Source organism: Heterostelium album (genome assembly GCF_000004825.1).
Source record: "Heterostelium album PN500 unplaced genomic scaffold PPL_scaffold1, whole genome shotgun sequence".
NCBI classification, from domain to species: domain Eukaryota; phylum Evosea; class Eumycetozoa; order Acytosteliales; family Acytosteliaceae; genus Heterostelium; species Heterostelium album.
In genome coordinates, this window is record NW_008805063.1 from 728,914 (window position 1) to 750,741 (window position 21,828).

General features: G+C 34.5%; 9 protein-coding genes across 9 annotated transcripts; 3 read left to right on the plus strand and 6 right to left on the minus strand.

Moving 5' to 3' along the window:
• Positions 1 to 9: 9 nt before the first annotated feature.
• On the minus strand, positions 10 to 8,545 carry PPL_00358 (Neurofibromin-like protein; the record flags this gene model as incomplete). Its single annotated transcript, XM_020571388.1, has 13 exons — positions 10 to 370; positions 497 to 1,378; positions 1,622 to 3,373; positions 3,698 to 4,557; positions 4,652 to 5,011; positions 5,408 to 5,623; positions 5,800 to 5,931; positions 6,325 to 6,519; positions 6,594 to 7,039; positions 7,120 to 7,179; positions 7,654 to 7,960; positions 8,048 to 8,146; positions 8,336 to 8,545. The coding sequence occupies 13 exons, from the start codon at positions 8,543 to 8,545 to the stop codon at positions 10 to 12; spliced, it is 5,880 nt and encodes a 1,959-aa protein (XP_020438662.1).
• An 890-nt stretch (positions 8,546 to 9,435) lies between these two features.
• Positions 9,436 to 10,485, minus strand: PPL_00359 (uncharacterized protein; the record flags this gene model as incomplete). The annotated part of the gene is made up of 3 exons (XM_020571389.1): positions 9,436 to 10,020; positions 10,101 to 10,240; positions 10,329 to 10,485. 3 exons carry the CDS (start codon positions 10,483 to 10,485, stop codon positions 9,436 to 9,438), a joined length of 882 nt encoding a protein of 293 aa, XP_020438663.1.
• A 1,684-nt stretch (positions 10,486 to 12,169) lies between these two features.
• On the plus strand, positions 12,170 to 13,892 carry PPL_00360 (leucine-rich repeat-containing protein; the record flags this gene model as incomplete). The annotated part of the gene is made up of 4 exons (XM_020571390.1): positions 12,170 to 12,322; positions 12,728 to 13,106; positions 13,178 to 13,261; positions 13,372 to 13,892. 4 exons carry the CDS (start codon positions 12,170 to 12,172, stop codon positions 13,890 to 13,892), a joined length of 1,137 nt encoding a protein of 378 aa, XP_020438664.1.
• Positions 13,893 to 14,198: 306 nt separating this feature from the next.
• On the minus strand, positions 14,199 to 14,943 carry PPL_00361 (uncharacterized protein; the record flags this gene model as incomplete). Its single annotated transcript, XM_020571391.1, has 3 exons — positions 14,199 to 14,278; positions 14,344 to 14,424; positions 14,487 to 14,943. 3 exons carry the CDS (start codon positions 14,941 to 14,943, stop codon positions 14,199 to 14,201), a joined length of 618 nt encoding a protein of 205 aa, XP_020438665.1.
• A 231-nt stretch (positions 14,944 to 15,174) lies between these two features.
• Positions 15,175 to 15,920, minus strand: qdpr (dihydropteridine reductase; the record flags this gene model as incomplete). The annotated part of the gene is made up of 2 exons (XM_020571392.1): positions 15,175 to 15,662; positions 15,728 to 15,920. 2 exons carry the CDS (start codon positions 15,918 to 15,920, stop codon positions 15,175 to 15,177), a joined length of 681 nt encoding a protein of 226 aa, XP_020438666.1.
• A 520-nt stretch (positions 15,921 to 16,440) lies between these two features.
• On the minus strand, positions 16,441 to 17,599 carry rps11 (40S ribosomal protein S11; the record flags this gene model as incomplete). The annotated part of the gene is made up of 2 exons (XM_020571393.1): positions 16,441 to 16,893; positions 17,585 to 17,599. The coding sequence occupies 2 exons, from the start codon at positions 17,597 to 17,599 to the stop codon at positions 16,441 to 16,443; spliced, it is 468 nt and encodes a 155-aa protein (XP_020438667.1).
• Positions 17,600 to 18,138: 539 nt separating this feature from the next.
• PPL_00364 (uncharacterized protein) lies at positions 18,139 to 19,251 on the plus strand (the record flags this gene model as incomplete). Its single annotated transcript, XM_020571394.1, has 3 exons — positions 18,139 to 18,365; positions 18,621 to 18,652; positions 19,085 to 19,251. The coding sequence occupies 3 exons, from the start codon at positions 18,139 to 18,141 to the stop codon at positions 19,249 to 19,251; spliced, it is 426 nt and encodes a 141-aa protein (XP_020438668.1).
• A 193-nt stretch (positions 19,252 to 19,444) lies between these two features.
• On the minus strand, positions 19,445 to 20,071 carry PPL_00365 (uncharacterized protein; the record flags this gene model as incomplete). The annotated part of the gene is made up of 1 exon (XM_020571395.1): positions 19,445 to 20,071. One exon carries the CDS (start codon positions 20,069 to 20,071, stop codon positions 19,445 to 19,447), a length of 627 nt encoding a protein of 208 aa, XP_020438669.1.
• A 652-nt stretch (positions 20,072 to 20,723) lies between these two features.
• On the plus strand, positions 20,724 to 21,592 carry PPL_00366 (uncharacterized protein; the record flags this gene model as incomplete). Its single annotated transcript, XM_020571396.1, has 4 exons — positions 20,724 to 20,948; positions 21,012 to 21,184; positions 21,253 to 21,308; positions 21,525 to 21,592. 4 exons carry the CDS (start codon positions 20,724 to 20,726, stop codon positions 21,590 to 21,592), a joined length of 522 nt encoding a protein of 173 aa, XP_020438670.1.
• Positions 21,593 to 21,828: the final 236 nt, after the last annotated feature.

The window sequence follows — 21,828 nt, forward strand, 5'->3', positions numbered from 1 at the left end:
TGGTCTAATTTATTTTTTATGTTCTTCATCATCAGAAATATCATCGATTTTCAAGTCCGAATCATTGAATGGGTATGTTTGTCCAGAGATTGATTGGAAAACGGTGTTGGTGACACTGTCAAGGAGTTCAGATGTAGATTTAAGAATTGATTGATTTATGGTCAAGGTTGTTTGCCTTTGGAAACCAGCACCGGCATCGCTCATACCTTGGAATCCAATTTGTTTGAGATCAAATTGTTTGTTGTTATTGATTGAGTTGGTGGGGGCTGCCATCATAAAGCTATAGAGTCGATCCATTATAAAGAGAGCGGGAGCCACAATCTTTGGATTCTCAGAGTTGGTGATGGCCGATGAGATCTTCAGTGTCAAACTATTGTTTATGGTACTAAACGATTTGGGCGAGAATTTAATACCTTCTTTTAGAATCTCAAAGAGAATAAGTTGCTCTGGCTCACGGTCAGTATGCGACAAGATCGTTTGTAACAAATTCAATAACAGTGCAGCATGAGTTTCATCGGCTACCATCTGAGGATTGAAAAGAAGTTGGCCTGGTTCCGATTGATTTTCGATGAATGAAAACTCACCCTCGCTTGCGAGGAGCGCGAGGTATCCGAGCATTGAACTGGTTTCAATTGGTTTCTTTGACACTATTTTGAGGATCGTCGATAGCAAAGAAGTTGTTGAACTCTTGGTCGATGCATTCTTCAGACCTTTGAGGAGATGAGTCGACACTGCAAAGGCAAAGTTATTCTCAAAGTTGACTCCAACCACTTGGTCGATAGCTTGTAGTGATTTAAGATATGGATTTCTAGCGAGAAGCAGAGTTGGGTGGAATCCTTCGGCGAACAATTGATGATTATCCATTATTTTTATGAGTGATTCAATCTGAGCCAGTGCTACCGAGAATATCTTGCTGTCGTAGATCTCCATAAAACTCATGCCAATCCAAAAGAGCGAGGTGAATGTATCAATGGATTTCGGTGAGAGATACTCTTGTAGCCGAGTAAGACAGTGGATCGCACTGTAGATAATATCCGAGTAATTGGTAAGGGAGTTGGCAGTCTTTAGTGTGGATCCCAACACCTTTAATATATCTCTAATCAGCAATTCACACATTGAGTTATTCTTTACGATGTTGCCAAGAGTGATGAGAGCACGACTTTGAATGGGTGGATTACTAGTAAATGCAGCCTTTATCGTTAGTTGAATCCATCGCATGTGCCATTGCTTAGCTTGTTCGAAACGACTGTCAATGAAAACCTTTAGGATTGCGAATATAGATTTGGCAACTGGATCGACATTGGTAATCGACATTTTCTCCAACTCTTTCGATTCGGTCGAGAGATTAAAGTCGTTGTTGGCCAACAGCGAATTGGCACTGTTTATTCCAAAGAGAAGAAGGAACTTCTGCTCTCCCAACTGTGAGATAAGGTAGGGCACAGCCGAGAGTCTACCGTCGTTCGATACCATCGAATTGTAGAGTGAATGAAGTGTATTCAACAGTAGAGTATGTACGGTAATTCCAACATTGACACTGCCTATACAAAACATTGTGACAATAATATGGAATATCTCAGGAAGGTACAGCTGAGCGCAAATCGGATTGTCAAACATAAGATACATTAACAATCTTAGATTGATAGTGATCTGGGTCCATAGTATATGCATCGATAGATCGCTGCTAGAGTGTTGTAGTGTCGATTGTTGAAGTTGACCAGTCTTATCCAATAGCTTTAGGATTCTACCAATCAACTTACGACCTACGGGCTGTGGAGATGTATAACCCATCGAGGATACCATCTCTCCAATGATTTCGCTGTTTTTGGTTTCACGTGATTTCAATGAACACCTCTGCAGTACCAAACCAATGAGATCTTCACTCTGTTTGCCAATGCATATCCAAACTCTCTCGTGGATGATCGATTTCAATCCGGATTCCCTAATGGTCAACTCTATCAGTAGATCAATGATATCGGTTGTCTTTTTATAGCGAGCTATCTGTTCTGGTGTTTGTCCCTTTCGGGTGTAGTTTGACAGATTCGAAATCCAAGGTTCCATAAACTCGAGAACCAAATACTTTGAGGAAAGTGCAGCCTTGTTGATACCGTGCATTGCCTCCAACATGAAATCAAGTGTCAACTCTGGCTGACACTTTGAGAGACGCGAGGAAATCTGTACAATCTTTTGTGTAGAATTTTTTGGTATCGATAGTCCTGGAGTATCCAACAGTCGGCATTGTGTAGAGAACGAAGGATGAACTGCAATCGCCGCAATTACATTGTATGCCGCAGTTCTGAGTGAGTAGTTACTACTGCCCATATTGAGCAATGCCATATTCAATAGAGTTCCTGGAATATCATGAGGAATAGGGTTGATAGAAGAGGTAGTTGATTCGCTGGGTGCCGCGCCGCTACTAGCGGTGGAAGTGGCAATCGATTGATTTATGGATTGTACGATTTGGAATCGTTGTGGACTTTTCAATTGCATCGATTGTCCACCACTCTTGAATCTCAACTCAAACTCCTCGGTGTCATTGCTACTCACCAGGACTTTGATATTGGAGATTGGATAGGTATCGATCAACTGAGTTGAACGACCAAGAAGTGAATACAACTTAATTGAAATCAGCTGTAGATGATCGTTGGTGATACGAATGGTGACATTCTTCTCGAGGAATTGGTTGACTTTGACAACGGGAGTGTAGAGTGCCATCACATCAGTTTCAATGGCAAGAGTTGACTCTGGCAGTCCATGATTAGCCGTCTCAATATGCTCGAATAAACGCACGGAATTTGAGAGGAACAACAACATTTTAACACGATACTGTTGTCCGCCAACAAGTTTATAGATGGACTTGAAGTGAGATTTGATGTAGCGCGATGGATTAACAATGTAGATCGAACAATTGGCAAATAACTTTGGTGGAAGATGACGCAGCCATGTCGCACACCAAGCCAACGGAATATTGTGACTAGCGGTTGACAGAGTGCAGTCAATGACAATGGTAAAATCTTTAGAGAGATTGGTATCAGTGCTATCGACCACTGTCTTCAACATGAGGTAAAAGAGATGATCTTGATCCATCGATGCATCGAACCTTCTCGCGATATAGTAGAAAACAGGCTGTCTGTCCTTTAGAGTGTATCCCTGTTGGTAGAACAACTTCTTTTGTTTGAGATAATCGATATTGGTGTGTTCGAATCGCTGGAGTAACTCAACGATGCTATTGGTGCTAGCGCCTTCAGCCGTTGGTTGAATGGAGTTCAGAGTGACAGAGAGTGTACGAAGCACCGATTGAATTTGGTCGGAAAGCTTCGGTTGTCCCATCGTTACCAACACCTTACCGAGACGCTCCAACGAGTTGATAAAGTAACTGTGTAGCAGCGAGAGATCCTCTTGCTTTGTCTCCCAGACCAGCTTGGTAGGTCTGCCTCTCGACGACGATCCGATTGCCGACTTATCGGGTGACACCGATGTCAGCGTGTCAAAGACATCGTCAACCAACTTGCTATTGTCATTGACAAAGCTATTAAAGTTATTCATGAATGGCTCTCTTACCGACTGTTGTCCGGCTGCTCCCAGCTTTTGGAGAATCTTGGTGATCAGCACCAACGCTCTTCGATTCTCCTTGGTGATTGGCTGTGTACTTTGAACGATACCGAAATTCTCGGGAGTGATAATCGCCGGACAAATATACTTTAGAAACATAATACCGACAACCGTCAACTTTTCTGTTCCGGGATGGTGTTGTGACAGCTCCTTGACAATGTAGGAGGACAACTCACGAATCGGAGCGGGAACACTGCAAATGGTCTCTTGAATCGATCGGATGAATATCTTTGCCAGCAAAGATAATCTGGAGATATTGGCGTGAATATCATCATTTGGACCCAACTTGGTGGTGTCAATCTCCATCGATGTATTGTTTGCCAAGATCTTACCGATGGGCGTACCCAACGCTTGTTTCAAGTAGGGAGTACCTATCATCTTGATATAGGATGCCAACATCTTTGATCCCAAGCTATTTCCTCGTAGCAGAGTTGAGGTGGAACTCGACTTTGTCGTCGACACCTCGTATTGTATGATCTTTTTCAAGGCGGGAAGAGTTCGGTCGTATTGATCGTAAAAGTAGATCAAAGCACGTGCCAGTTCATCGCTATCGTTGATCTGCGACATCGAGATGAGTGCATGATAGTCCGGTGCCTGTAGGAGTAACTCGTAGAACTGCTGGTACTTGGTGTCCTCCAACGACAGTGACGAAGTGGAGGGTGACACAGTTATCGATGCACCTGCCGGTTTCCAGTGGGAGGAGGGTCTGCCTGCGCCATCCAAGAGTAGATCGGCAGCGGATGCACCACTGCTAGCTGCAATCTGTTGTCGTTGATGGAGATTCGATTGTTTTATAACATTGGCAGACACTTGCAGGAATGCAGCTCTAGTCTCTGCTTCCTCGTGATATCCAATCTGAACAAAGTAATCATAGTTTGAATTTGAATAAATCATATTACAAATACATTGTATAATACCATCATTCATTTGTTTATTATCATGAAGCAACTTGATTTGAATAAGAAGTGAAGTGTTTGAATTAGTAACAATGATAAAGATTGATTAAACATTATAGCTAACTTAATATAAGTAAGTTACTTACTTCTGGTTGTTTCTTTGTTAATTGATTAAAGAATATATTGAAATACTTTTTGAATAACATTAAACCTGCATGATCATTTGTGTTGAATATAAGACCCGAGAGGATGTTGGAGAGTAATGAAATACAAGATAGATCGTTGTTGTTTGATTTCGAATCAAAAGAGTCAGAGAGGAAAGATGGTTCGGAAGGTGACTGTGATAGTGTATTGCCATTGATCGATGCACTACTACTTGTCAGACTATTGCTGAGATTACCTGCGCTATTGTTGTTGCTGCCGCTGCTGGCTATAGTGTTGGGATTGAATATGGTTGTCCAATCGATAAGGAGATCCAACAGCGACCTCTTAAAGTCGATGGAGATCTGAATAGTAGACTTCTTTCCCACGATGAAATCCAACAGAGTACAAACGTTACGCTTCATCTTTACGATGGTGGAATGTGGTGCAATCGGTTGTAGATGATTAATATATTTAATGATAATCAGTAGCAGACGTTCCAACGCACCGATATTCGCGAAATCAAGATCGTCGGTATTGGAACATGTCGGATCGACTATGTTTTTCAAGACGTTGATTGTCTGGTCGACAAAGATATTCGATCGTTCCAGTGTCTGTTCGCTTGAGGCTGCATTTACATCTACAAAACAACCGGACATCTCAATGTGCAGGTGTTTCAACATCCACTCGAACGAAGCAGGACACAACGCCGTTCCCATCAACGAGATGGTAGAGTCTCGAATAAAGCTGTTCTCACTGACCATCAACTCCACCAGTTCGTCCATGAACACAGTTATCAACTTGGCTTTCTCAACAGTCGAGGTAGGTGTATTCGTAAGCTTTCTACTTCTAGTTCTTCCTTGACTGAGTTGTCCACCTGCCGAACTGGCAGCTGCGCCACTGCCACCACTACCACCAGTTGTTGTTGTTGTTGTCGAACTACCTGTTGCACCTGCATTCGCAGCCAAAACGGTATCCTTATTCAATATTACACCACTCAAACTACATAGCAATCCAATCATATTATACCATTCTTGTTTAATAACATTCAAAGGTTTCTTTACACCATTTAACTTCTACAAATTGTAGACAGAATGAAAAGTAGTAGGTTAGAATCTGTGAATGTATACTATAGTTATTCGTAATACTTTACATCATTGTTTATATCATCTGTTATGCTAACAAGTAGTGGAGTTGTTGCAGTCCATCTTGAGAATAACTCTTCCCAAGCGGTGGTGTTTCCTGTTGTGGGTGATGCAATGCGACGGAGCAGACTGCGAATCACCTTTTGTTGATGTTTCTTACCGGTGTGCAGAGCTTGGCAGGAGGTTGCCAACTTCTTGTAGATCGAATGGTTGTTGATCATTCCGTTGCTCTCCTCGGCGGTCTCTCCGATGATGTCGATCTCCTCGGCCAACAAGCCAAATACGATTGCACTCCGCAGACAGATGTCAGGCTCGGACGAGCAGAGATGAACCAGCAGTGCATACTCCAACTTGGACGATCCCTGTGAGCGGAGATCACGTATCGATGCATGCGGTAGCAGCGAATCACGCGATTGATAGAGAAACTTGTTCCGGTAGGCAATGACATCGTGTAGCAATATAAACAATCGTTGGGTGTGCTCGAGTGGAAGATCACGTTGGTCGACGAGCGAGTTGGCCAGTGTCGTATTTACGGTGGAACTTATCTCCCAGAATCCATTGGTCAACTTCTTATCGTACCAGCATTCAATACTCGATATCTGATGCATCTTTATCAACGTTGCACCAGCCATCTCAACCAAATCACTCGATAGCGTTTGTGACGATGCAATTAAGCATAATCCAACCATTATCGATTTGAAATCATCTAAATCTTGTACTGGTGTTTTCTATTCAATAAACAAAATGTATATGTAAGTAAGTAAGTAAGAGACACTTTTCAACTATAATATATTTTACATACCATTGGATATAATGCAAATTTAGGATCTAAATGATAGAGTTGTACTAAAAGTGTTATGATTTGTATGTCTGAATGTTTATCTTGATGTTTTTTACTGCTGCTTTTATCTGTTAGTTGTCTTGGTGTGTTGTTTATGGATCTGACGGATTGAAGACAATCTATGAACAGCTGTTTGAGTTGTGAAGAAACAATGGGATATGCTTCAGAGAGTGACGGACACCAAGGCAGTTTATTAGGATGAGAATCATCCATAACAATCTTGATAATAGATTTCAAAAGAACGATTTTAAAACTAGGTGAATCGGCATGCATCAAATCCGGTAGCATTACACTCAACTTTTTCGACGATGTCTTGAACAACGCCACCAGAAACTCTGTCTCCAAATTAATAGATTCCAACTCTACACCCTTTTGTTGTACAATAAATCTATCCTTTAATTCACCCTCTAAACAAACAACAATGATATCATTAATAACCAATAATAGTTAGATAGTTAGTTAGTTAGCTAGTAATCATCTTACTTACCTATTGAATATGCAATCGGTTTTAATATTGTAACATCGGTGTCGGTTACGTATGCCGATGCTTTGAAGATGTCGAGATAACAGATGGTTACAACGTCAGCGAGTTTCGATACTTTGATTGACTTTTTCAGTGTTTCCAGGAACTTCTTTTTGATGGAGAGGTCACCGGATCCCTGTGCGTTGTTCGAGTGCTTCTCGTTTCGCTGAATCTTGATCATCAGCTCCGGACACAGGAGAAGTAGCATCGTCATCAATGGCCATATGCAATTTCGGTGAATCGTCTTCTTTGCCCAGCCGTCCAGTATGTCAAACAGGAGGTCTGGCGCGCTCGAAAGACGTCCGCCACTACGCGTCAGCTGTACAAACTCCATCGGATGATTCTCGATCCAGTTCCAAATGGCGCGACGCAGCACCATCGCCAGCGTGAACTGATGTTTCTCCTTGCGGAAGGAACCGGCCGACTTCAAGAGACGCTCGAGCAGCTCGCACAACAGATGTGAATTCAGGTTGATGTGCTCGATCAACATCAACTGACTGGTGATCGATTCGTCGGCTGCCACATTGCCACTAGAGGCATTCACGATGGCCGAGAGCGTATCGACGATCTTTGCATAGACCTGGTCGTAGTTGGTAGCCGATAGCTGGTAGATCAACTTGCCGCTATTGATGTAGGTGTCAGACTCTGAAGGACATCGAATCAAACAGCCACTGGCAATTCCAATGATTCTCGATGCCATTGAATCCTGTAGGGGTGGTGGTAACAACTGTTCTTCTTTCTCCCTCAATTTCAATGCTTCTTTTTCATCGGAAACATTATTGGACATTGTTCTATATTGTGATTTCTTCATAAACAAACGATATGTTAATATTTATAACAATATATCATGTTTTTTGTTTGCGAGTTTCTCGATTAATATATATATACATACTATATGAAACCATTGATGTTCCATACATTTTGCTAATAATCCAAGTGTATATGATTGTGCCCATAGATTATGTTCGTTTGGTTCTTCTTTATCTTTTTTCTATAAAAAAATAAAAATAAAAATAGAAACATTAAATGAAATGAAAAGTGAAAATTAATTAAAAAGTTCAGATGTGATTGATTGATTGATCAACCGATTTCATTTGATTTTTTTTAAAAAAAATCAAATAATCTTTTTTTGGTTGAGCAGGGTTGATTGTTTTTTTAAAAAATATGTCTTATTATTTACTTTTGTTAAAGAATCTAATATATCTGATAAACCATTGGCTATTAAATTTAGTTTATTTGAACTTAAATCAATGAGAGTCTGTTCGTTATGTTTTCTTAGGACATTCTGTTGGAGTTGATCGGATGTCTGATATCCTTGGTTCTTTTTAAACTTTATTTGTACACTGTATCTGTTGATCAGATCTGTAATCAATCTATCTTCATTATCCATCTCTCTTCTCTTCTCTTCTCTTCCTGTTGTGTTCAGTTCTTTTCTCTTTCCTAATCTTCGTATCTAATTTAATAGATAATCTACATAAATATAATTCAACTTGGTTGGAAATGAATGAAAAATGAAAATCTAATTAATATTTCTAAATAGATTTAGATTGAATTTGATTGATTGATTGATTGATTGATTGGTTGGTTGATATTTTTTAATTGATTCTAATAATAATAATAAAAATACAGATTATATGAATAAATAAGGAAATAAGATTGATTTGTTGATTCTTTTTTAATTTGAAATGCAACAAAAAAATTAAAATATATATAAATATAAAATAGATAATCTAATATTTATTTTGTGGTTGGCTGGCTGATTGTTTGATTGATTTAATTGGCTTTAATTATTTGGATGTGACATTTAAAAATATTTATTATTAAAATGGTTTGGGGTGAAAATGTGTTGGGGTGTTTTATTGAATGAGGAAGTGGTTGTTTGGAATTCTTAAACTAAACATTAATTTTAAGACTAATATCTAATAATAAATTCACTATCTTTATTTAGTAAAAAATAAACTAAAAAAAATAAAATAAAATTTAACTTGAAATGATTTTTAAGTTTGTTTTTATAATTTTATTTTACTTTAATTAATTAAAAAAAATATCTTTAACATTTTTTTTGATCTCGATCGAACCAAAAAAATATCAACTTTTATCATAAAACCAATCAACATCATTTTGGTACCAAATTGTTAAAAAACCTTTACAAAAAATTAAAAAAATAATAAAAAAATTGATAAACAAAATAAAACAAAGATATATTTAAACAATGTATATATATGAAATATGTATATATATATATATATATATATATATATATATATTAATGTAGAATATTTATTTGGAAGAAGTAGATGATTCTATTTGAGCAAGTAATCTATTAAGTTGATTCTTCATGATGGGTTGACCTCTCTTTGTTTTCTTTAGCATCTGAAGTGATTTCTCTTTTCTTTGTTGCTGTTTCTTTAGATTCTCTGCTTTCTTCTCTTCGATCTCCTTTCTCTTTTGCTCCATCTCTTGTCTTCTCTCTTGATATTCTTTTCTAGCTTGATCCAACTGCGCTTTATATGATTTGGGATTCTTCTTCTTTGAATCACTGCTGCTACTTGATGATGATGATGTAGTTGTAGTTGTTGTTGCTTTATAATATGGATTACTATTCTTTTCTTGTACAATTTCATCACCACCTTCATCCTCATCATCATCAACGACATCTTCATTTTCATTATCTCTATCTTCATCACCGTCTATATCATTTTCCACTTTAACATTATTATTAATTTCATTTTCTTGTTCGACATCCTCACCATCTTCTTTCTCATTATCACTATCTTCTTTCTTATGTCTATTCGATCTCTTTTGACCTCTATTCTTTCTACTCATGAAATCATCAGACTGTGTTTGATGTCCACCCAATGCAAACTTTTAAAAAAAAAAAGAGATAAAGATTGATTAGTTACTTTAATTACATGTTATTATTTGATATTAATAAAAGTAATTACTCTTGACATTGGATCATCATTTTTAAAAGAATCATAAAAATTAGAGACTGGTTTTTGTGTTGCTTGATATTCTTTTCTCTTTTGTGATTTCTTATCATAAACTTTCTTTACTTGTTTCTCTTGTCTTAATAATTTACTCTCTATTTTTGATGTTTTGTTGTTTTAATTTGTTTAATAAGATGATCAATCAATCAATCAATAAACCATTCAATAATTATATCAACATACTTTCACGTGGTAAATACCATGATTTATCTTGTTGTTTATCATTATTTTTACTATTATCTACTCTTTGCTTTTTAAATCTACCAGCAGCATTATCACGACTATCATTATCATCGTTATTATCTTTATATTCTCTTTTAAACTTATTTTTATGACTCATTCTTTAAAATTATATCAGTATAGTATAGATATATATTATCTTTAAAAAAAACAACTTAATTAATCATACTTTCGTTTCGTTTTTTTCTTTTTTTTTTTAATTTTTCAAATTAATTTAATTTATTTATTAAATTATAAATGGTAAAAAATATTATTTTTATTATTATATTATTATATTTATATGAAAGATATAAAAATGGTTATAAAAGATTTAAAACATAAAATTTTTTTATATGTTTTTAAAATTATGTATATGTATTAAATTTAATACATTTGTTAATCAAAGTATATTTTTGAATTTGATAAATTTGTGTAAAAACAATTAGTACTCTTTTTCCTTTTTAAAACAAACCACTCAATACAATGAAGAAAATAAAAAGAAATATATATATTTTCATTCAAACACATAAAAAACAAACAGATATTTTTAGTTTCCACAATGAAAGTTCATTTTCACACTATTTTGCGAAACAACAGCCGAGTAAAAAACAAGCAGCAACATCAAGTCGTAAAACTATTTAAATAAATATTACTCTTTTTGTAAGAATAAATATGTATATATTTCTTTTTATATACAAATGAATAAAATAAATAATATATATTTTTTAAAACAATTATTTATTAGCATTTTTATATTTGTTTAATTTAGTTAACATAACATAAAACACTTAAATATGAAATAGATAAATTTCATCAATATAGTTTAATAGTTAGTTTTTTTTAAACAAAATAATAATTGTACAAACAGGTAACAGAAATATTAACTTTCTAATATATTTTATAAAAATAGTAATCTAACTAAATTATATATTCTCTATTTTATTTAATTAATTCACTAATATTAATATTAAATAGATTAGTGGAACAACAAACAATTCAAGATAAAGAAGATCTAGTTTTGTCATTTCTTTACAAAAATATTAATTTTTTATTATTTTAATCAGACGTTTGTTTTCTATTTATTTATTTATTTATTATCCATCTAACACCATATAATAGTATTTACATCATTGACAACAAACTCATCCACATATTCACAAACTATTTTCACAACATACACATAAAAACACACAATCTATTCAAACACACACTCACACACGCATAAAAAAATATCTTTCTTTCCTTCATAGCAATTCACTCATTAAATCATAGAAGATTGATTAATTCACACAGTTTTCGAATTTATTTAAAAGCAAGAAAGTGAATTAAAATTTACAATTCAATATTATCGATATTATTTACTTATTGACAATTGATCAATAATTAATAATTTTGGTATTGTAAATAATTTTTCACAGCTTTTCACATCACCGCTGAACTATCACCACTACTTACTTTGCTGCTCCTATTGCAACCTTTACACTCCAAATTCAATTGCTATAACAGTATATTGTTTCAGTTCTTTTTTGGATTTTCCTCTTTTACCATACTTGCTCATCTTTCCTCCACATCATCGGAAACAACCAACCAACCAGTTATTTTCCAAAAGGAATTCCAAAAGTTCCAACAACATCTTCATCATAATCATTATCTTTTTTTTCATTAACCAAAAGTCAGTTTATTCATTCCAGTTCATTTTACTACATATATATTTTTCATAATAATATATATATATTTTTTTTATTTACTTATCTTATTATTTCATAAGATATATTTATAAATAAAAAAAAAAGAAAAACACAAAAATGATGGACGATGATAAAATGTCTATTGAAGCAGCTAGTCATCTCTTCAAAAAGATGACCAAGAATGACACTGCAGTCATTGCTAAGGTGTTACTCAATGGAAAGAGACATCCATTGATTAGGCTCGACGGAAAAGAGCTAGGCAACGATGGGGTAATTCCCATCGCCAAGTCACTGAAGCAGCATGCAATAGTCGAGTCACTCGATCTGTCGTCGAACAACATCACCTCACAAGGTATTCGTGAGCTAGCTTCGGCTATCGCTACTAACAATTCTCTACTTCACTTGAAACTCGACAACAATCCGATCGGCGACGAAGGTCTACAGATTCTGAGTCAGTCGCTCACCTCCAAGCACAGCTGTTCGCTCAAGTCGCTCTATCTCTCGGACTGCAAGATCACGGACAGAGGAATAAGTGCGCTCGCCAACGCACTGGAATCCAACAACTCGCTACTCACACTCCACATCAACAGCAATAGAATCGGTGACTCTGGTGCCAGTGCTCTCGTCAGCTCGCTACCGTCCAACCAGACACTTCGCAATCTCAGTTGTTTTCAGTGTGGTATCACCGAGGAGGGTGGTATCAAGCTGCTGGCGTACCTCGAAAAGACCAAGTTCTCCATTGTCAACCTCAATCTAAAGTGTAACAAGATCAGCAGAGACACCACCGACAAGATCACCGAACAACTCAATCTGAAGAAAGAGAAAGAGAGAAAGAGAAAGCTGAAAGCTGAGGCACAAGATTTGATCACAGAGGAAGCAGAGCGAATGATCAAGATCAAACTAAAGGATGTCAATGAGAAGGCACAGAAGGAGTTGGAGAGTAAATTGAAAGATCTAGGCAAGAAGGAACAAGAGATACAATCGAAAGAGAAGATACTAACAAGAGGCCAATCTGAGCTAAGTGCCAAACTTAAAGAATTTGAAAAGAAAAAAGGTAATTAACTAAAATCTATTATTTTATAAATAACTATTATAATATATTTAACTTACAATAATTACTTTTAGAAACAAGAGAAAAAGCAAAAGTAAAGAAAGAAAAAGAACAAAAGGAATCAACCTCGCCAAAGTCAATAAAAAAGAAGAAAACAGGTAACTATATTCTAAATTTAAAGATATAATTGTATTTTGATTTTAAACAAGTTACTTACTTTTCTTTTAATTTTATCTTTCTTTCATTCACTCATAAATCTATAATATAGATGATCATATTACTATTGTTGTTGCTGGTGATAAGGATTTGGATAAAGAGTTGCTCATTGGCTATGGTATGAACGTTGTCAGTGAATGTAAAGTTGTTTCTGATAGTGATTTTGAAAAGACTATCAACGGTAATATCTTGTTGGACGGTGGCAAATCTGTGAACTTTACATTCGTCAATACCAGTGGTCACGATCGTTACTCTAGATTGAGAGCACTCCAATATGAACACGCAGACGGTGCCATCGTGGTCTACAGTGCGTTCGATCGTGTATCGTTCGAGGATCTTTCGTTCCAATGGCTGCCAGAAATCAACTTCATGGGTAAGATGCCAATATTCGTTGCCGGTATGCAAGTCGACAAGAGAAACAATCCACCAAGACCGTCGGACATCACCGAAGAGGAAGGAAGAGAGTTTGCCAAGAAGATTGGATCCAACGTATTCTTTGAGCCAAACTGTGCTGACGACTTTAAAAAGATGGTCAATACAATCTACAAGGAAATGAAAAAGAAGAAGAAGTAGATATACACTCCAAACCAAATCAACTAATATACTATTACTGTACATCTATTATCTTCGATTATCAACATATATATATATTTCCAAATCAATGTATACAATTCTATTGCAACTATTATATTCTAATCAATAATAATAATAATAATAATGATAATTATTGTCCAATCAATTAACTACATTGACCAATCAACAACAACAACAAGCAATCATCTTCTTTATTCATAAAAAAAACTATTGTACATCATCGATTAAAGTACAATACAATACAATAATAAATAATGATTTCTCCAATACCTAATTATACATTCTTTATACCTTAATACTCATACCCAATGCAAATGTATAGACTTTTGCATCAATGATACACTTGTGATATTTCTTTGTTAAATCTATAGAGTTTTGAATAATAACCATTAATAAATTATAATAATTGAAACAACTTTGATTTATATACTTTGTAATGTATCTAATAAATTGTTGAGAGGAACTACAATGACCTCAATGAATTCACCATCCTCCAAATGTTGCTTTGGTTCTATATTTGATTTGTTTTCAATCTATTATCTTATTGTTAATAAACAAACAACTTAACTTTACTAGCTATAGATGGATGTGGAAATGTGTACATTACATTTATAGTACAGATTTGTGCGTTTGCTGAAGATAAACCCGGTTCTAATGCCAATATAGAAGATATACTATCAACTCGTTCACCTGTATAACCTGTTTCCTCTTTCAACTCTCTGATTGCAGCTTGCTCCGCGGTTTCATCTTGGTCAATGAGACCTGCAGGGAACTCAATAACCATTGCATCTACAGGTGGTCTATACTGAACGGTCAAAACAATATACTTTTTCTGATCTTCTTTCGTAACCAATGCAATGATATCTACACCATCAACCTCTCCAACTCTAGTGGTTCTATCGACAGTTTCCCACAATCTTTCTTTTCCATTAGGGTCAGAGAATGTCAACTGATTCAAAGCAATCCATTTAGCTTTATATAATTCTTCCTTTTTCAATCTCTTACAAATATTATTGTTATTATTACTCATTCTTTCTTTTATAACTATAACTATTTATATTTACAATAATATAAATGGTAATTTTAATCAATCGATCATGATTAAGTGAGTGGAAAAAAAATAGAGTTTTTAGAAATAATTTGGGTGATAATTAATTGTCTGAAAGTGCTCATATGATATATAATTTAAATACAATATATATAATTTAGTTTGTGGTTTATTGATTTATCTATTCTGTTTGTTTTGTTTTGTTTTTTTTTTTTAAATGGTTGAGTAGGTAGTAACATTCTTCTTTGTTTCGACGACGACCAATGAACCGTTGGTTGGTCTGGTGGCAGAGTCGTTCGACCATTGGAAGAGTTTGTCGGCGACTTCCTCGAGTGGAGTCCAGTCGTCGTATGGACCTGGCATGTACTGTCTGTTGCTTGGGGTGTCGAGTGTAACCGGTAGAATACCCAATGAAGATGATCCACTGAGTTCTGGTGTTTCGGCGAGCGATTTAATGAGGTGGTGAGTGGCAGCCTTTGAGATACCGTAACCGATCATACCGGCGGTTGGGACGGTAGCAGATTTGGCACCAGTCAAAACAACGACACCACCGGTGTTGAGCAACTTTCCAGCCAAGAAGGCTGTAGCAACTGCTGAACTCAAATTGAAATCCAACATCTTTTGTACACTTTGGAAGTAGTCGTCGGCGACGATACTACCTCCGACCCAACCACCGGCAGCACAAATGATACTGTCGACCTCTACAATAAAACTAATATTAATATATATGACCGTTAAACATTCAAATATATATAGGTAGACTTACTGGTTGAACCCAAAACACTTAAAACTCTCTTGACTTCACTCTCGTTGGAGCTGGTGATAGAAACTGATTGAGTGGCATTGGTGTTGTCACGGAAATCTACAGAGATGGTATTCCATCCCTTGGTCTTGAAAAGATTGACGATAGCAGAACCCAATGATCCGCTACCTCCGAAAACTAATACATTCTTTGACATGTTTGTTTATAACAAATAAAAATTAAAATAAATAGAGAAATACTAATACTAAGTAACAGTAATAAGTTTTAGTTTAATTAATTAAAAATGAATGTTAAAAATATTATTGTTGTTGTTTGTTGATCATCAAAAACACACACATCAGAGATTTTTATAATTTTTTTGAAGCATAGAAGCAAAAAAATTTTGAATTACACACAGAAAATCACACTGAATCTTCTTCAGGAAGGTGAAAGAATGCAGATTCTTAAAAACACATACTGGAATAAATTTTTTAAAACACGAACGAATTAAACAAATAATAATTGTTAATTAATTATCAACTTCTATTTGTATAATACAATCAATACTTGACAACAAATAGAGGAGGAAAAAAAAATAAAAACAAAATGATATGAATTGACATGATGTGAAATGGAAAGAAATGGAAAAATGAAAGTAATTGTTGAGTAGAGATTATTTTATATTTTAAAACTTTTATTCAAACTATCATAAGATGTAAGTGTTTAGTTCACTTCTTTTAGAAAGCCTTGAATTGCTTCTTGGAGGCAGCGGATGGGTCGTGCTTGATGACGTTGAACTTGACGGTCTTGGCGAGTGGACGACATTGACCGATGGTAACAGAGTCACCATCCTTGATGTTGAAAGCTGGTGAAGCGTGGGCAGAGATGTTAGAGTGTCTCTTCTCGAAACGGTTGTACTTCTTGATGTAATGGAGGTAATCTCTACGCATGATGATGGTTCTTCTCATCTTGGTTGAGACGACAACACCCTTCAAGATGGTTCCACGGATGGAAACGTTAGAGGTGAATGGGCACTTCTTGTCGACGTAGGTACCATCGATGGCATCCTTTGGTACACGGTAACCGAGACCGATCGATTTGTAGTATCTGATACCTTCCTTACCCTTGATGGTCTTGGATTGGACGCTTCTGGTGAAAACACACAATTGCTTTTGGAAAGCTTTTTCTGCCTATTGTTTATAGTAGTAGTGGTGGTAGGGTAATGAATTATTATTAGTTTTATTTATTCTTTTAGCATATTATTATTCAGTATTTTTTTTTAGTTTTTTTTTTTTTGGATTTCGTATTTTTTTGTCAAATAGTTTTTTTTTGGGCATTTTTAAAGAAATTTATACATATCATCACCATCATCATTACCATTAAAGTTTCAGTGATTATCCTATCTCTCTCTTTTGACCAATTATTTTACTGACATGACTATTTTTATATATTATTATTTTGATTTTATTATTTTTGTAGTTTAATCATTCAAACTATTATTTTTCGTAAAATTGTTTTGCTACTAGTTTTGTTTGTTTATCTAAAATCTAGATGAATGAATGATTATCTCTATTCTGAAAACTATATTATTTTATCTGTTATTCTATGACTTTCTAACATTCTTTTTTCTAAATCTGTTTTGTTGTTTAATTATTTGCTGTCATTTTCATCTTAAAAACTTGTGATACATGAACGAGAGAGATAGATTGAAACTTTAACTACATTGATGACGATGATGATTATGATAATATTTTCTAAAATAACCTAAAATAATATTTTATTTTCTAACTAAATACAAAGTAGTATATAATGATATGATATATCGTAGAATAAACTAAATACTGATAATAAAATTAATTAAATCAAATTATTAAAACCTACTTGGACATCAGCCATTTTATAATATCTCTAACTCTTAAAAGGGGGACAAGTAAGTGACGAAAAAAAGGAATTAACTTGATTCAAAGTGCGTTGTTTTTGTGCCAAATTTTTTACACACAAAATTAAAAAATAAAAAATTTAAAAAAATTGAAAAAATTCGTATTGAAAAAAATAACAGTGCCTATCATTTTTCTATGAGGACCATTCTGTTGAATCGGTTAAAATAAATGCACGAGCATTAATTTTCGATTTTATCAATTTTTTTTTACAATTCTTTTTTTTTAATTTCTTTTTTTTTATTGGTAGATAATAATGATATACTTTTGATAATATTAAAATTTAAATAAATACATTTTTAATATATTTATAACTTTGATTATTAAAATATTGTAATAAAACAAATTTGCTGCTGTCAATTGATTATTTTCATATGAAAAATTGTGTGTTGAGTTGTGTGTTTTTTTTTACAAAATGATTAATCATTAAGTTTAGATTTATGTCGATTGATCTGATTGATTGATTGATTTAATGACTGGACCTTACTTTAAATAGTTATGTTACATAGATTCGTTAGATCAGTAGTTGGTAAAACAAGATGGGGAAATAGATTGACACCATCTGAAGTAGAGGGTGCTGGTGGTGTAGAGTATTTTCAGAATGAACAAGAGAAAGTAGATACTTTCAAAGCATTCTTGGCAACACAGATCTATCACAGACAAAACAATGGAGTTGGAGGTGTTGCAAAGGAGGAAGGCGAGTCGGACGAAGATTACTATGACAAGTATGTGCAGTCTCTGAAATCGACATCCTATGTGCGACAGAAGGAGAGAATCGACGAAGTCATTGGCAAACAGCTGCTCTCGATGTTTGAGCAGGTGCAATCGATCGGCGGAAAAAACTCTTATCCGCCACCGATCCAGAAACTGCCGCTCAATAGCATGGAGGCAAAACTGCGACGTTCACTCATTATTCGTGAGCAGAGCATTCAGGGCGCAGAGATTGAGCATCCCGACGGTTTTACTCTACAGATTTGTAGGTCGTCGGTTGACCACGAAGAAGCGGGCTACGGTGTATTCGTGCGGGGCGAAGTGATGCCGGGAACGGTCCTCGCTATCTACCCTGGTGACACCTACAGCGCCAACAGCATACTGCCGTCGGTCATCAAGGAGAACGACTACATGATGGCGCGGTTCGACGGCACCGTTATAGACGGTCGCAGTTGGCTGAGAAAGACCGATCTCGCCGTGTACCGTCCGCAGTATTTCAAAGAGAGTGGCGCAACGGTGAGCAGTCTCGATCTCGCACGATTCCGCAATCCCTACGCCATCGGACAGTTTATCAATCATCCATCGGCAACACAGACACCGAATGTCATCGGTATCAAGTACGACTTTTCCAACCAGTTTCCGGAGCATCTCAAACCGTACATTCCCAATCAAGAGGTGACAGAGAACAACTTTTTACGAAATCCATCAATCTACCAGAAATCATTCATCATAGTAGCATATCAACCGATCAAAGACGAAGAACTATTTTTAAATTATCGATTCAACCCCGCCAATCCATATCCAGCATGGTATCATCAACCGGACATCGAAGAAGCAAAAAGACGTTGGGGTAAACTTGAAGGTTTTTCACTGAGAACCATAGCAAGTCGTTTATTTTAAATAAAAATAATTTGTATATATATATATTAATTATTACTTATTATTACTATTATTATGTTTTTGTTGTTAGTTATGGGTTTATTAATTTAAAATAGTTCAGACTTTTTGAACTATATGTGAGGTTAGGTTATTAGTGAATTGTTTTTCTATGATTATTATTATTACATCTATTGATCTGTTATTATTATTATTATTATTTTTTCTTATCTCTTTCTTCTCTTTCTTGTTTCTTTGTTAAGAATGTTTGAAGTAAATCAATCTTTTCGTTGGTGTTGTTTAGTTTCTTTAGTTTTGGATACAGTTCATTCTCCAGTTGATTCCAATGATCAAGTATCTCTTGTGGACTGTTTGATGTTGCTATTTGATAGGAGTTGAATGGCTGTATGACAGTGTTGATTCTAAATGATTCGTTTGGGTCGAGTGTCCAGCTTGTTGGAACGACTTTGGCCAGCACCATAGTCCAACTGAATTGACAGAACTTTGAGAACATATTACCAAAGAATCCACTTGTCATCTCTGTTTTCTGTTCTTCTTCCATCTTTGTTAATAAATATATTGATTGTTGTGGTGTAGTTTGTTGTTGTTGTTGCTGTGTAGGTTGTTGTTTATCTTTTTGTTGTTTCTGTTGTTGTTGTTCAAAAGGATGTTTAATCTCTGTCTTTTGAGCTTCATAGTATGTCAACAGTGGTACGGTGGGATTGTTCTTTGCGATGTAGTTCTCCGAGTTTTTCTCTAAAACAAAGTATCTATTTTGTTTGATTGGTTTCCAAAACAGAAACAAACCACGTGATGGTCTAATACAAAAGTTGCTTATCCACATACTTAATACTAACAAACAAACAAACAAAAGTAATTGTTTTTTTTTGATTGATTAAAATAACACCAGATTGATATTTAAACAAACTTAAAAAACTAGTTTACTGACAAAAGTAAATTTCTGTGCAGTAAGGTGTTGTTTCACACTTCAAGTACACCTAAATTTCCCATTTAATGATTATTTTTTCGATTATTCCATCAACATAGTTTTTTTTTTTGATAATTGTGATTTTTGTGTAGTTTTTTTTTAGCTTTTGCAAAAAAAACCCCATAATGTTCCTTTTTTAGGTTCTGAACTCATCAGCCCTTTTATAAGAATAGTTAGATGATTTTTTTATTAAACTCAAAAGATTATTTACCAGTTATTATTTTGTTTAAGATAGTGTACAGTCTTTATTAAAGAGAAAGTTGTTTTTTGCAAATCAGCTCATCAAGTGACATATAGAAATTTTTAGTACCGAATAATTTTTATTTGTTTTATTTTAATATATTTACCCCACATCTCAGAAACACCATTATTATTTATCAGCTGATTAATCACAAAATAAAATAAATAAAAATGAACATCATTGCGTACTATATTTCATATTTAATTTGGATTATAAATTTAAAATATAGATTTTTGTTTTGTTTGTTTATATTTTACTATTTTAATAATGTTAAGATTTGATCAGTTATTTGAACAAGAAAAAGATTTCAAAGTTGATACAAAGCGATTTAGAAATTTAGCTCCTACCAACTTAATTGATGAAACAGTAAAGAATCTCAAACAAAACAAGTTCGATGTGACCGTTGTCGATGATGCTCAGGCAGCATTGGAATTCCTAGAAAAGAACATCCCTGAAAATGTTACATTAATGTCAGGTGGTTCTGTTACTCTGGTATCTATCTATTTTTAATAGTATTTAAAATAATGATACTAAATTTACATAAATTATTTTTAGGATGAAATTGGTTTCAAAAACTATCAGTTTACAACTGATAAATTTAAGAATCTTCATGCTGATATTCTAAAAGAGAAAGATCCTTTAAAAGCAGACTATTTGAGAAGAAAAGCTTTGTCAGCTGATTATTTCTTATCGAGTGTATCTGCCATTTCCAAAGATGGAAAGTTATTGTAAATATTATTATTATTTTTTTTAAATATATCAATCATTTTAATATTTTTATGATTATATATTTAAGTGTTGTAGATGCTTCTGGAACCAGATGTGGTGGTTTCCTAACAGCAGCCAAGAAATGTATTGTTGTTACTGGTAGCAATAAGCTGGTAGAATCGGAGCAAGATGCCATCGAGAGGTGTTAACTAAATTTTTGTTTGCCATGTGAAAGTGTTAGATCTAGATTTGCATACAAAATACCCGGTTCCCAAATTCAAAACTTTGGTAAGTATTATAAGATTACATTTTAGACAAAATTAATACTAATTTTATACTATTTATTTGTATTATAAATAGTCAAAGTTGCAGTGGGTGGAATGAATCGTACACACATTTTAATAATTAAAAAAGTATTAGGTTATTAATCGTTGTTATCTGTCCAGATTGTCACGTGGCATGTTGTTTTTTGGATTTAAAATAAATACTAAAAATTGTTTGTTTTCAATCAAAAAACTTGATGATTTAAGTTGAAAGTCAGTTGAACACCCCACAAATAAATAAATTAAATTTTCACTTTTCTTGATATAAATAATGAGTAATGAATATTATCAATTCAATTATTTATTTAATTTTTTGAAATTTATCTTTCTTTTTAAAGATA